Here is a 15,764-nt window from a genome sequence, read left to right as displayed (position 1 = left end):
GATGGTTGGATGAAAGAACGAAAGGGATTGATCGACTGAATACTGATGGACAGGGAAAGGACAGATGGAGGCAAAGAAAGAAAGCAAGAAAAAAGGAAGATGGATGGATGGAAAGGATAAATGGAAGAAAGAAAGGATGGATGGAAGGAAGGAAGGGGTGAATGGATGGACGAAGAGAAAGTTAAAAGAAAGGTAAAAAGGAAGGATGGTTGGAAGAAGGGATGAAAGGGATGGATTGACAGATCAATTAATTTACAGACGACACAAATTTATAAATTGGATGGATGATATAGTTGAATCTACACAAGATTGAAGTATAGATGGATGGATTGATGGAAAGAAACAAAAAGGTATAAATAGATGGAAAGTAGAATGAAAGGAGGGGATGAATGGATGGATATCTGGAAGGAAAGAAGGAAGGAGGGAATGAATGGATGGATAAATGGAAAAATAAAAAATGTAAGAAGAAAGGGATGGTTGGAAGAAAGGACAAAAGGGATGGATTGACAGATCAATGGACAGAAAGAAAGAAAGATGGATGGAAAGAAAGAAAGATTTACAGACTATACAGGATTTAAGAATTGAATGGATCTACACAAGAAAGGAAGGATTGATGGATAGATTGATGGAAGGAAAGAAAGAAGGAAAGAAAGAAAGAAAGAAAGAAAGAAAGAAAGAAAGAAAGAAGGGATAAATGGATGAAAGGTAGAAAGAAAGGAGGGGAGAAATGGATAGATATCTCGAAGGAAGGAAGAAGGAAGGAAGGAAGGAGGGGATGGATGGATGAATGGAAAGATAAAAAAGTTAGAAAAAAGGGATGGTTGTAAAAAAGGGACAAAGGTGGATTGACAGATCGAATAGACAGAAGGAAAGACAGATGAAATGATAGAAAATTTACAGACTACACAAGATTTTTTAATTGGATAGATGATATGGATGGATCTACACAAAATGGAAGGATTGGTGGATGGATGGATGGATGGATGGATGGATGGATGGAAAGAAAGACAGGATAATTGAATGAAAGGTAGGAAGAACGGAGGGGATGAATGGATGGATATCTGGAAGGAAAGAAGGAACGAGGGGATGGATAAATGGAAATATAAAAAAGTAAGAAAAAAGGACGAAAGGGATGGATTGACAGATCGATAGACAGGAGGAAAGACAGATGGATTGAAAGAAAGAAAGATTTACAGACTACACAACACTTATGAATTGGATGGATGATATGGATGGATCTACATAAGATGAAAGGATAGATGGATGGATTGATGGAAAGAAACAAAAAAGGATAAATGGATGGAAAGTAGGAAGAAAGGAGGTGATGAATGGATGGATATCTGGAAGGAATGAAGGTAGGAGGGAATTAATGGATGAATGGATGGAAAAATTAAAAATAAAGGAATTCAGGGATGGTTGGAAGAAAGGACGAAAGGAATGGACAGATCAATGGACAGAAAGAAAGACAGATGGATAAAAGGTATAAAAACGGAGGGGATGAATGGATGGATATCTGGAAGGAAAGAAGAAAGGAATGAAGGAGGGAATGGATGGATGAATGGAAAGATAAAAAAGTTAGAAGAAAGGGATGGTTGGAAAAAAGTGACGAAAGGGGTGAATTGACCGATTGATAGAAAGAAGGAAAGACAGATGAAAAGAAAGAAAGATTTACAGACTACACAAGACTTATGAATTGGATGAATGATATGGATGGATCTACAAAAGATGGAAGGATTGATGGATGAAGGCAAAGGAAGGAAGGAAGGAAGGAAGGAAGGAAGGAAGGAAGGAAGGAAGGAAGGAAGGAAGGAAGGAAGGAAGGAAGGAAGGAAGGAAGGAAGGAAGGAAGGAAGGAAGGAAGGAAGGAAGGAAGGAAGGAAGGAAGGAAGGAAGGAAAGAAAGAAAGAAAGAAAGAAAGAAAGAAAGAAAGAAAGAAAGAAAGAAAGAAAGAAAGAAAGAAAGAAAGAAAGAAAGAAGGGATAAATGATGAATATCTTGAAGGAAAGAATGATGGAGGATATAAATGGATAGATGAATGAAAGATAAAAAATGTAAGAAGAAAGGGATGGTTGGAAGAAAGGACTAAAGGGATAGATTGAACTGATCCATAGAGAGAAGAAAGGACAGATGGATAGAAAAAGAAAAGGAAGAAAGAAAGAAAAGAAAGGAGATGGATGAATGGAAAGGATTGATATCTGGACGAAAGGAGGAGATGAATGGATGGAGGAATAGAAAGTTAAAAGTAAGGTCATAAGGAAGGAATGGTTGAAGAAAGAACAAAAGGAATGGATAGACTCATTGATGGACAAAAGAAAGAAAGAAAGAAAGAAAGAAAGAAAGAAAGAAAGAAAGAAAGAAAGAAAGAAAGAAAAAAGAAAGAAAGGATAATTGGATGAAAGGTAGGAAGAAAGGAGGGGATGAATGGATGGATATCTGGAAGGAAAGAAGGAACAAGGGGATGGATGGACGAATGGAAATATAAAAAAGTAAGAAGAAAGGACGAAAGGGATGGATTGACAGATTGATAGACAAGAGGAAAGACCGATGGATTGAAAGAAAGAAAGATTTACACACTACACAACACTTATGAATTGGATGGATGATATGGATGGATCTACAAAAGATGGAAGGATTAATGGATGGATGGAAAAAATGAAAGAAAGAAGGGATAAATGGATGGAAGATAGGAAGAAAGGAGGGGATGAATATCTTGAAGGAAAGAAGGATGGAGCGGGTAAATAGATAGATGAATGGAAAGATAAAAAAATGTAAGAAGAAAGGGATGGTTGGAAGAAAGGACTATAGGGATAGATTGACTGATTGATCTGATCGATAGAGAGAAGAAAGGACAGATGGATGGAAAAAAAGAAAGAAAGAAAGGAAAGAAAGAAAGAAAGAAAGGATAAATACAGGAAAAGAAGGAAGGAAGAAACGAATTTAGGAATGTATGGATGGATATCTGGAAGGAAAGAAGAAAGGATAGAGGGGATGAATGGAGGAATGAATAGATAAGAAGAAGGTTAGAAGGAGGAAATGGTTGGACAAATGGAAGAAAGGGTGGATGGATGGAAGAAAATGGAGGAAAAGAAAAAAAGAGAAAGATGAATAAATGGAAAGAATAAATGAAGGAATAATGGAGAGAATGGATGGGTGAAAGAAATGAACAGAAAGATGTAATGTTCTTAAATATGACTAACTCATCAGCTTCCTCTATCCTGAGGAAATCCTCACTGTCCCATCCACCAGCAGCACCCTGAAGTGGATTATACCTCACCTCCAGTTCTATGTAGATCTACACAATAAAACTCATCAATATACTAACACACATTATATTTAACCATTCAAATGTTGACATAAAAACTTTATTTAAAGAGTCAGGAGCTCACATCAGTGAGGCAGAGTTGACCGTCTGTTAAGGGCTCACGCAGGAGGATCTGTCCCACATTCAATACATGCTGCAGGCTGATCACCAGCTTGCCCAGTAATCTGTACTCACACACAAACACACAATCAGTTGTTATGAATCATTTCATGTTTTCCTCTTTCGAAATATTACATAATTCATACATATCTAATATGAAAGCTCAACATAAAACATTTGCATGCAAGAACTAGTGATCACAAAAAGTCAGTGATTACTTTCAATCAATCTGTATAATATAATGATTGTCAGTGTGTGTAAATGACAGGAATGTTTGCTGATGGCTGATTCAAGTTCTGACCTGTTGCTAAACATCTTACTGGAGTTGTACACACGGATAGACAACACCTCGTCTCTCTCGATTTTCCCATAGTAAGGCCATCTGAAGTGCTGGAGGCACAAAAACAAAGAGCAACAGTACGCAACATTAGAAATGTCAGGACAGGCTAACAGTTATGTATCCAGTTTGTCTGTTCACTTGAGCTGCAATTTCATTAAAGTTTTGGTATCAATGCAAAAACAACAGGAAAGATGTGGTCAGATGGGAATTTACAAAGGATGTATCCTTTAAAATATGCATACTACAAAGTGCACAATACAAAGTATGCATACTACAAAGGTTACATCCTTCAAAGTATGCTTCCGACAAAGTGCACACTACAAAGAATGCATACTACACAGTATGCACACTAAAAAGTACATAATGGAAAAGATGCAACTATAGACGGTTTCATCGGACGCACGCAAGGTAACGCGATATGCGTCTGGTCAGAACTTTACTTCCGGTTTCAGTGTTTTTTTTTAATGGTCTGACTAGTTGCTAAATTGAAATCTTGAACAAATACCTAGTCAAAAATAACAAATGTTTTGGTTTCCTAGGTAATCTACGTGTTGTTTATTTAGCTTGTAATATAAATAAACTACGTTTAAAGTACTTTGTTGTTATTTATTCTTTGCAGAGTTTACCGGAAGTTGCGTGTTGACCACGAAAGCTGCTTGTTTATGTTGTTACTGCTGAAACCAAGCTATAAAGATTCTCTTCATTGCTACCCTGTCCTCCAGGTTTATTCCTGACCTACCCATTACAATATATTTTTGTTGGTGTAAAATAATGTAGTTGGGCTTATATTAAATATTACTTAAGGTTTAAATGAAATCCATTAATTTTAAAGTTAAAACAATGCAACTTTTTCAGTTACCTGACATAATATTTTTACAGTGTGATTTTTGTGTTTTAGTATTTTTAATTGTCATAAAATAATGAAAGAACAAATACATGCATGTAAAGTAAAGTTAATAATAAAGATCTCCAGTGTTTTCATTGGACAACATTTTTTCTATCACATGGTTTTTATATAAGACCTTTTTTAGAGCCAATGAATCTCATTTAAGCATGCAAAGGACGTTTTAACTTACAAATCATGATTCAACAAAAACTTTCATTCTAAAATGTATTTTAAATATATACAAACACATAAAAACAACTTAGACCACATGTATGCAACGAAATAATCATAAACAAGGAAAAATATATAAAATATATAACACAGATATATATTACAGGGTTCTTTTTCCTTGTTCATGATTTTGGTTTTTGCAAACATTTAGAAGATATTTTAGTATGAAAGTTTTTGTTAAATCATTTGTAGGTTAAAACGTCTGTATGCACATTTTACAAACAAATCTGTGCGTACTCATGCTTAGTGAATGAGACCCAATATTTCCTTTACTCAGATTGAGTGCTTTAAAGTTAAAAGATAATCTTACAGGCCTCCAGGCAAATATTTATTACCCTTTCTAAGAACTTACTGTACAGATGTCTATTTACATGGTTTTGTAATGTTCAGGTTACTGTGGTTGAGTGGTAGTGACTAACTGTAAAAGGGTGTGGGTTGTATGAACATCTCCACCCAACATGCATAGCCAAACACTGATTTCAACTTTGTAAGAATTGTTTAATGGCAATTAAGTTAGAAGTTTTTGGGTGCGTATTAATAGAGGACGATTTTGCACCTGTTCAAACCTAAGCTGCATTACTTATCATCTCACTGTTAGTATGGTAACTATAAATACATAGAGTGTAATTAAATGTTTTAATTGGTCTTTGTTCCTGTTGCTCAACTGGTAGATCATTGCGTTAGCAGTGCAAACAGTTGTGGGTTCGATATGTAGCTACACCTTCAAGTTGCTTTGGATAAAAGTGCCAAATGTATATGCAAAAATGTAATGATGGATCCCAGACTACATAAATAAACAATCTCACAACATCATCAGTAAATAGCTAGGTTCAGACAGCTATGTTCATTATCACCAGAAAAATGTTACCTCGTTGAAGATGGCAATATTCTCACATCCTAAAATCTTGGTTTTATGAGTAAAATCTAGATAGTAAACAAAATATGAAACAAAATATGACATGAGGTTGTAACAATGATGTCCTGAAAATACAAAAAATAAAACTATGAAAGATTCGTTAGTAAAATTATTATGAAGAACTGATTGAAGATGTCAATAAAGTAGGGTGGTCAAAAATATCGCGATAAATCACATGCAAAATAAAAGTTTTTTTGCATAATTTATATGTGCACTGTGTGTAATTATATATATATATATATATATATATATATATATATATATATATATATATATATATATATATATACACACACGTTAATGTTTGTATTTAAGAAACATTTACATGTATATTTATATATATATGAAGAGTTTCGTTGCAAAACGAGATAACTCAGTTTTTAACATTTTTTGTCAAAACATGTTTATTATTAGTTATCATGGTATTATTTTGTTTTATGGTGCTACTTTGCTGTATTTTTTAAGTTATGAAGGTTTAAATCAAAACAAACCAACTGCAGTTGAATTGATATTAATTATAATGCACAACCAAAAAATGAGATTTCTGAAAAATTTAAAAAACGGAGTTATCTTGTTTTGCAACGAAACTCTTCATATTTTATATTATAATTATAAATTAAAAATATACGTAAATAACAATTTTCTTAAATTAATACATGTACGTGTGTATTTATATCTACATAATATATACACATACACAAACTTTTATTTTGTATGTGATTAATCGCGACTAATCTTTTGACAGCCCTACAACAAAGTGTAACAAATGAACAGGTAAAACTTGACAACAAAGTTGCATTTGTTTAAATAGTTACTAACAATTAACAGTACTTCTACAGCATATATTAATTTTAGTTCAATTTACATTTTTAAAACCCAAAGCTGTAGCTGTTAACATTAGTTAATGATTAATATATGTAAAAACTATATTGCTAGTTCATGTTAACGAATGTATTTAGTCCAACAAAATCATACTAGTTCATGTTAATTTCTGCATTTACTAATACATTTGTTGTAGCTGTTAACGTTAATAACTACATTGCTAGTAATTGTTAGTTCATCTTAACTAATAGATAAATCAACAAAAACATCCTGTTGTAAAATTACCAATTAACATATGAAGAGACAATATTAATAGTAATAATGTGATAGATTATGCTTAATGTGTATAACTAGCAGAATAACTACTTACCCCTGAAAGACAATTCCACTTTACGGTCATATTTTCCTGGTAGGTTATATATCTTCTTTAAAAGTACCGTGATAGACATGGTCAAGTAAAAGTGTTGTTTAACCGTGTCCTGTAATTCACTCCAATAACTTAAGCTCAGGCAGTCCTCATAGTTTAAATGCACAAACAATACTCAATACGACAATGCATTAATCCAATATATCCTTGGTTAAAAAGCTTTCAGGTGTCACTAAACATTTCAGCCAGTACGATCCATCTCAAGATAACATCCTTGAATGTCTAAAGGAGTGAGTGAGTGATCCCCAGGCACCATACTGTTTGCATATGATAATTGTGAACAGGTTAGCAGTTGGTGAACTAAGAATGAAAAGAAAACAGACACCTAGTGTGCACAGGTAACCTTTAACAGAAAGACTGTTTGAACTTAAGACAAACAACACAATTTTCCTTAAAACAGTCAAAGTAGTGAATGTGTGTTAATAAAGCAATTTTATTTAGCATAACTTCCCAACATGTTGCTGTGTAAAGTAAACATCACTCAATCATATCAAGATTCATTAAAAAAAGGGAGGAAAAAGGTAATATAGTTACAATATTATTTTCTATTTAAATCAATTGAAGAGCAGGATTGTTAAACAAGATAAGGCTTTACTTGGCAAGTTCAAGTCTATATGTGCACTCATTTTAATAGCTCTAGTAAAGAAGTGCAGATTTCCTCTACTGTGCAATTAAGGTGCAAACATTAACAGCAAGATTTCTGTAATTTCAGACAATTTAAAACATTAAATGGCACATGGGGTATTGACAAAACATTTCTAGATTCACGGCTGGTCCCAACATCTATATATAATGCCTATATAACTGATGCACTGTATTTTATACACTATTTCTCTCAATATCCTAGTCGTTGGCATTACTACTAATTTAGTAGTACATATATATGCATATTAAATTATTCATATATCTCAACAAAAAATAACATAACAGCAATCCAATCTTCCAATTGATTCCCTGCGAAAATGTGCTTCTCTTTGGTTAGTTTCTAGCTAGTAATTATGATTTTTCAATTTAGGATGTTAATCTATGGCAGCATAATAATTGAGGTATACGCACTGCAATCCTAATCTAAGCTTAACTACTATAGAGCAGAAAGTGCGGAGTATATACCAGCATTTCAGATATTGCATATAATATTGCATATAAAAAAGCTGTGCAAGTGCCACAATGCGTCGCAAAAGTGAATTCATTCAAATTTTAAGGAAATTAAGGCATCTGTATCATAAACAAAATATAAAAAATACATATCACCATACAGAAAAATAAATCTATAAAACAGAAGATCTCAGTCGTGGAATAGAGAATAAGTATCCGTGTTGAAAGATTAAAGGAATATATGAATTACAAGGACTATAAAGAAAAATTGATTGCATGATATAAAAGAGTATTGAAGTGGAGGATGAATGGTCTGCATAACGGCTCGTAACATCCCCATAGTTCTTCCTGTAGGAGCTGTGGCTCCCTCTAGTGGTGGTCCGCAGTCATTCCAACTAATTCTATAGCTATCTGGATCACATTGACACTTCTACTATTGCTAACCTGGGCCTACTTGGTCAGTGCTGGAGGGTTGACGGGACCCAAGTTTCTCATTTTAAAGTATGACACAAGCTGATTTGGCACCTCAGCCAAAACACTTTGAGCCAGAGCTTCTTTAGGCGCCTGCAGGGAAATAAAGAAATGTTATATGCTATTATTAACTGATGATTTGGAAAAAAACTGAGCAAAGATGATGTTGGATCGGGAAAGAATTTTAAAGACCCTTTGTGTGTTTATGTACAAGTAATTCCTCTATAACTGTTTAAAAAAATCTAGACCAATATGGTATTATTTCAACTTAAGGAAAACGATTATAAAGCTTCTGATTTACTGTGTTGCACATCAAATATCTTATATTCATAACTAAAGTGGCTCTTACATTGGCAAACTGTTTGAACGGAACAAACTGCACAATATCCCTGGCCACCGGCTCTCCAGACAAAGATTTGAGAACTCCATTGTCACCATCCAAAACTTCCATGGCCTTAAAGTCTGCCTCTCCTACCCCCACGATGATGATGGACATGGGCAGTTTGGAGGCGTTCACAATAGCTTGCTTGGTCTGGTCTAGATCAGTGATTTCTCCATCGGTGATAATTAACAGCACAAAGTATTGCTAACAAAAAGAAAACTTGTTAAGTATGGTACTACTAAAAGGCAGAAAATACTATAGCAACCATAGATACCAATATATAGTAGTACAGATATATTGATATATAAACCACTTCCTGGGTTTGATGAAACACTAATAATGGCCATACTCACAGCTGCATTTGGCTGCTGGGCGGCTCCGGCTGCAATACGGCCCACGTGATTGATAATTGGCGAGAAGTTGGTAGGACCGTAGAGACGGACCTGAGGCAAAACTGCACGGTATGCATCCACAACGCCCTGAATTCCTGCACAGCATATGTGATACAAACATTAGTATGTACAAGGGATGTTTACATGACTTAATTGTTACATAAATGAACAATTAATAATTTTTTGGCCTCGCCTTACCTTGGCAATATGGGCTACTAGGGTTGAAGTTCAGCGGAAACTCATGGGACACCTAGAAAATGATAAATATATTGCTATTCCCAAAATTCATTTACTTATGTATTGTGGCAATTTGGAGCAAAAAGTAATTTTTAAATAAAGGCTGGGAATTGATTTTATGAGAACGAGAGTTTGCCTAAAACCTTGCCTAAGAAGCTACATGTGTCTACTAGTTAGCATTGTGTGCACAGCCTGTTATATAACCAGAAAAGGAAAGTTATTTTGATTTTTACTTTTAAATAACATACCGTATTTTACAGATTATAAGTCGCACCAAAGTATAAGTCGCATCATATTTACAACATATTTAAGTCGCACTGGACTATCCGTCGCGTTTATTTAGAAAATGATTTCACAAAATCCAAGCCGAAGAACAGACATTTAATCTGAAAAGGCATGTTATTCAACTTAACAATAGCACAGAACAGCAGACTGAATAGGTGTCCGTACATGTTAAAGTAACATAAACAGTTATTTACACAATAGCATACATGGGAGGCTAAATAGGCTACATTAAAACAACAAGCCAAATCAAGTTCAAAAAGGACCTGAAGTCATTCCGCATCACTGAATCCATTGAATTACATAAATACACGAGCAGTATGTAAACGGTAATGTTTCTTTTGGTTCATATGAAATAATTTTAATGTATAAGTCACACATGACTCTAAGTTCCAGGACCCCCCATACTATGAAAAAAGTGTGACTTAAGTCCAGAAAATACGGTAAAATAAAGGCCAGTAACTTGCATTATAAAAAGATTCATAATTGATATTCAGAACATCTAACCTTGAAGTCTGGAGGTACTTGAGCACCAAATCCAAAGGCTGGGAAAAGTTTATCAGTGTGAGAAAAGAAACAAATAAACTGCTGATGAAAAAGACGGCCATCTACTGACAGAAACGGGTTAATTACATTATAAAATGCATGAAAACTGCATGGGAAATTATTAAAGTAGTGTCATAACTAAACATTTCTAATGCCAAGACAACCCCTATAACAAGAACAATCTCATTACTCAGTGGTGACCCCACCCATACACCCCCCCCCTAAAAAACCACTCCTTACGTGTCATAGTCTTGGACCACCATACCAACGGACCAGATGGCTGACAGATACTGGTTCACACCATTAGGACTGAGATAGTGCAGAGAGTCAGGAGAGCGGGGGTCTCCATTAGACCCAGTGAAGTCAATGCCCACCTAAAACCAACCAATATTATATTAGAGCTACATTTTTTATTTATTTATTTATTTCAAACCTGCATTCAAAATTTTCTCACAAAACAACATAAGTAAGCAATAAGGTATGAGAGGCTGTGCTGTGTCGTGGATAAGTAGCGGCTGAAGGGCGTTGTTAGGCACGACCCCTTCGGCCGTTGCTTATTCGCGATGCAGCGCTTGCCTCGAGTACCTTATTGCTTTTATAAAACGGTTACCAAACAATATTAAAGTAAAAAAAATATTACTGCAACTTTCATGAAGTTAAATCAATAAAAGCATTCCTTCCGCTAGAAAAAATAGTCCCTGACCACGAACAACAACATGAAAGCTCAAATAAAAACAACAAACTGTTCTCAGACTTTAGCCGTTTCTCAATACCAAGTACGCCAAACTCGGACTTGTGTCCTTCGTAGTTCGAACTTGCAAGTTCAGACTCGAAAGAACGAACTCCTGACGCGAAATGCATTCTGGGAAACTTCGCTGTCATAAGTCCATACAAGTCTCCTCTGATGCATCCTCGATAAAATGGGCGGATCAAGAACACATCCGGGGATTTTATGTGAACTTGGGCTTGATGCAAACTTTGAATTGGAACAGTACTTGGGCCGCGACTGATGACGTTTCACAAGTCCACAAGAACGCAAGTACAGACAAGAACGCATATTGAGAAACGGCTTCTGTCTCATTATATGTGTTGCTAAGGGTGTTGCTAAGGGCGCAGTGATATTAAATAGAACCGTTGGGTGAAGCGGTCATAGCAGTGTTTTATCGTGAATAAAGCACACCTATTGACCAATCAGAATCAACGATTGGAACTAACCGTTTTATAACAGGCAACATAACAGACATATTATACAAGTGCATGGTTTGAAAAGGAGGTGGACGAAGCAAACGCTTATATAATTCCAAACCCCCTCACATTCAACACAAAATATAATACAAAAACAAAATCCAAACAAAATTATACAAAAACAACAATATTCTTATACAATACATACAGAAAACAATTGTCACTATATAATAATATAAGACAAGCAAAAACAAAACATCACACACACTTACTTCCAATAACAAGTTTTCATTGTTGTTTATATGTCTACGTGGTGTTTCTAATATGCTTAAGACAAAGCATGTGCAAATTCATCATTCAACACCATTGCTGAGTGTTTTCCCCATAAAACTAAAAATGCCGCATCTACTGTATTTGAATATATATCTATAGTTCGAGGTGGTGCGAAATAGTGGGGGCGGGACTAATTTGCATATTCACGGATCCACGTTATCTTAAATTAGTCAAGTGTGTAGTTATGCAAAAAAAATCACAACTTGCTATCAGAAGAAAATATTACAGCATGACGAATCTTACCGTGAAATTAATTTGGCAACCTCCCATTACATAATCCAGAAATGAATACTGTGCCTCTAGCTGCAAAAGAATATTGGGGTTGTAAAAATGATAAAAACATACTTCATAATCTATATAATATGGTTAATAACAACAGTTACATTTATACAAGTTAAATATTCAATTTAAAAAAAAAAGTAAAACATCATAAGCAGACAAATAAAGGATGTTCAAACCTTGCAATCTTTAATCCTGACGACTCCAGAGTTTTTATAATTCTTTTTTTTCTTCTGTTTATCCGGATGAATGCAGTCGAATTCAACCTACATCAAAACAAACCTTTCAGCTTTTCAGGATATAAATCATACAAACATTGCATTATGGCAAGACAATAAACATTTGTGAAAAGGAAGAAAAGTTATCCTAAACAGACAAAACAAACAAGGGGGAAAAAGAGTGTGGATGGGAGTCTCACCGGAGAGCCATGAACTGCTTTCTGCAGATCTGACACATTAGTTTGAAACACACCAATGAGATCATGAGAGCCATCGCTATCATAATCATAACAATCAACCTACAAGAACGCCAAACAGAGAAAGAACAGACAGACTTTAGGGAAGATTTGCACACAGGCATCCTGCTCACCGCATTGTCTTTAGCCTCCAATAGCTTAGCGGTGGTACAGGTGAACTCTCCTATCATGTCTGAGCTTGTGTCTTCATCCTTATCGTAACAAGTAACCTAGCAACGAGACAAAGCCTTAGTCTAAAGACTAGCACAAATGCGACAACTTAAGGGGGTCGCACACCGAAAGCGCAGCTCAGCGCCTTGCCGCGTCTAGGACAACTTGGGAGGTATCGTAAACCGTAAGTGCACATTAAATAGCGCGAGCTTAGTCAGATAGCATCTACTTTAAAATGCAAAATATACGTTACCAGCCAATGTTAATCGTTAATGATTTGGGACAAATATGATGTTATTTATGCAAGTGGCGTGACAGGGATTTGAGCAACTTCCTGAGTGGTAGATGGGTGGCGCGGACAGGCGCCACCTGTCGGCGCCGGTGTGCGTATACTCATAAAAAACAATGTGTTCGATTTTTTTAGAATGGCGCGGCCGGTGGGCGACCCCCTTTACACTAGTCAACATTTAAAGTGGATCAAAACCTTTCATAAAAGTTCCATTACCCATTCTTGTAGGACAACTTTAATGACCTTTTTTGATCCACTTCAATTGTTGAAAAAAAATAACTCCTTGAAGAACAATAGGGTCCTCACACCCCGGTGTGCACGGGCCCTAACTAGTGTAGTTTATTAACTATACAAGTATTTTCACAAGCTTGCATTAGGGCTGGGCGGTCCATGGAGTTTTGATAACAGTTAATATAACAGTATGTTTCCCCATCTGGTTACATGATATGATTCTGATATGACCCTTCTTCCTTGGAACAGAAGCTCTGCCAGAAATGTACACTGGGGTCAGACATAAGCTTTCCAACTAGCTTGCATGTTGTAAAGCTGTATATTTTAAACAGGGAGGAAAACACCATATTTGAATTATACTTTCATCATACGCTGTTTTATTAAAGGGGTCATATAAGATTTTTTTTAAGATGTAAAATAAATCTTTGGTGTCCCCAGAGTGTGTATGTGAAGTTTTAACTCAAAATACTTCACAGATAATTTATTATAGCATTTTAAAATTGCAAATTTGTAGGCCTGGGCAAAAGTGTGCCGTTTTTGGGTGTGTTGTTTAAAAGGCAAATGAGCGGATGAAATGCAAACACTGATCTCAATGATGGGGGGTTTGTTGTTATTGAAACTCAATTGTGCTGTCAATTCCTTCTTTTCTCTCTGCACTAAATGGCAGTGCTGTGGTTGGATAGTGCAGATAAAGAGGGCGGCATTAATGTAATTCGCCTTGCTACCTACCTCACAAAAGAGGCGAAATCTGAACGACCTATTTTTTTACATGCTTGCAGAAAATGGCTTACCTAAACAAAGTTTCTGAGTTGATATTTATCACATTTTCTAGATTGATAGAAGCACTCGGGACCCAATTATAGCATTTGAAAAAAGTCTGATTTTCAAGCTATGACCCCTTTAAAGATGATTGAGGCTTTGAGTTGCATGTTAACATATACTCCACTTGGTAATTTTGGGATGAATGTCAATTTTTTGCAAAGATATGAATTTTAGTCAGTATCACCCAGCCCTACCTTGCATTTTCAAATCGCTTATAAGGTATAATAAGGTTTGAATTCTAGTTTTGTACCTTAGCAGTTCAATAAAAATACTATTATACTTAAAAAAAAATCTTATTTGTGTTTAACTGAACTCTACTCTAAAATGCAACCTACGACTTAATATCCTGAAATGCTCAGACTTCACCATTTCTTTGTTAAAATTTCCTGAATATGATATTTATATACTGTAAAAACACTATTTAGTATTACCTTAATGGGTTTGTTTATGTCACCATTGCAGAATGTATGCAGGGAGACTGTAAACTTTTTCCAAGATGGATTCAGATTATTCTTGATGACCTGACAGTAACAGACCAAGGTTAACACAAAATTGAGATCATATAACTTTCACATTAACAACCAAAAACAGATCTCATTGAAGAAAAATAGGTAAGCACCTCTGTCCTGTAAACTAGCTGCCATTTCCCATCTTCTCCTTGCTTAAAAAACTCCAGGAATGGATCGGATTTCCCAAACAGATCCTGATAAGTAAAATAAATTATTAGAGTCTTCAATTTTACAAAAAAGTGCATGTTAGTATCATAACTGGCCTTTAATCTGAATATGGCAATCATTTCATGAAGTGCGTCAGCGGTGAAATTTCAGTATTTACCCTCAAACTTTACAAATTTATATTTGGGCTCATGCAGTGATCATTTACCTTCTTATCAAGGTTTTTGGCTTCAATCTCCAGCACGATAGCTCTGTTGTCTCTCACTTCATCGGCTGTGATCTAAACATATAAAAAGATAGCATTGCTAAATGTATAAAGACTTATGATTGGCTGAGCTGAGAGGAAATAAACGCTCGCCACTCTAACCACACCACTCATTCAGAGAGGAAAATATATCATTCGTAAAGGATGGCTTTACAAGACTGACTTTTGATAAATCTGGATATGAAAATTGTATTTCCCTTCAAACGAGGGAGTTGTATGAGTAAAAACAATTATACAAAAATTCAATTTGTTTGAGGAATCACCTGCAGATAAAAAATATGAAATGTGCAAATGAATCAAATTAGCATAGCCCACTTAATGAGTCTTGTGCCTATGTAACATTTGTTTCACCAATGTTGTTATGAATAAATATTAAAAAAAAAGTGTCAAAACACACCGTTATTGCACCTTTCCCAGCTGGTTTGTTTGCTTTGAGCTGAAGGGGTCGGGTCAACTTCCTGCTTGAGACAATCTGTTGCAAAACAACAAAAATTGGTTTCAGTAGTTTGTTAACATTGAAACAAACAAGAAAGTTGCTTTTAGTTTAACTAACTAGCATCATCTTTATGGATCAAAGACAGAGACAACGTGAGAAATTCACAGATAAGCATTT

General features: G+C 35.2%; 2 protein-coding genes across 7 annotated transcripts in view; both read right to left on the bottom strand.

Moving 5' to 3' along the window:
* The window catches only part of fer1l4 (fer-1 like family member 4), a 44,835-nt gene extending 37,509 nt beyond the window's left edge, over nt 1-7,326 (bottom strand). For both annotated transcript variants that reach the window (XM_055184914.2, XM_055184915.2), the window contains exons 1-5: nt 6,987-7,326; nt 5,747-5,802; nt 3,723-3,811; nt 3,387-3,486; nt 3,198-3,292 (exon numbers count right to left, since the gene is read on the bottom strand). In XM_055184914.2, coding sequence (XP_055040889.1) covers nt 3,198-3,292; nt 3,387-3,486; nt 3,723-3,811; nt 5,747-5,802; nt 6,987-7,065 — 419 coding nt within the window. In that variant the 5' untranslated portion in view covers nt 7,066-7,326. The remainder of the gene's footprint in view (nt 1-3,197; nt 3,293-3,386; nt 3,487-3,722; nt 3,812-5,746; nt 5,803-6,986) is intronic.
* A 130-nt stretch (nt 7,327-7,456) lies between these two features.
* Nucleotides 7,457-15,764, bottom strand: part of cpne1 (copine I) — a 20,378-nt gene continuing 12,070 nt past the window's right edge. For 4 of the 5 annotated variants that reach the window (XM_073876107.1, XM_073876108.1, XM_073876106.1 and 1 more), the window contains 13 exons: nt 15,549-15,623; nt 15,095-15,166; nt 14,832-14,915; nt 14,644-14,733; nt 12,664-12,762; nt 12,425-12,511; nt 12,210-12,269; nt 10,693-10,822; nt 10,410-10,468; nt 9,582-9,633; nt 9,345-9,478; nt 8,959-9,195; nt 7,457-8,702 (listed from right to left, as the gene is read on the bottom strand). In XM_073876107.1, coding sequence (XP_073732208.1) covers nt 8,589-8,702; nt 8,959-9,195; nt 9,345-9,478; nt 9,582-9,633; nt 10,410-10,468; nt 10,693-10,822; nt 12,210-12,269; nt 12,425-12,511; nt 12,664-12,762; nt 14,644-14,733; nt 14,832-14,915; nt 15,095-15,166; nt 15,549-15,623 — 1,293 coding nt within the window. In that variant the 3' untranslated portion in view covers nt 7,457-8,588. Of the gene's footprint in view, nt 8,703-8,958; nt 9,196-9,344; nt 9,479-9,581; nt 9,634-10,409; nt 10,469-10,692; nt 10,823-12,209; nt 12,270-12,424; nt 12,512-12,663; nt 12,763-12,833; nt 12,930-14,643; nt 14,734-14,831; nt 14,916-15,094; nt 15,167-15,548; nt 15,624-15,764 lie in introns of all 5 variants that reach the window. The other variant, XM_073876105.1, reaches the window with a different exon arrangement.

The sequence above is a fragment of the Misgurnus anguillicaudatus genome, chromosome 14 (assembly GCF_027580225.2).
Source record: "Misgurnus anguillicaudatus chromosome 14, ASM2758022v2, whole genome shotgun sequence".
Lineage (NCBI taxonomy): Eukaryota > Metazoa > Chordata > Actinopteri > Cypriniformes > Cobitidae > Misgurnus > Misgurnus anguillicaudatus.
Note: the sequence above shows the minus strand (reverse complement) of the source record. Positions and strands in the feature narration are given on the sequence as shown.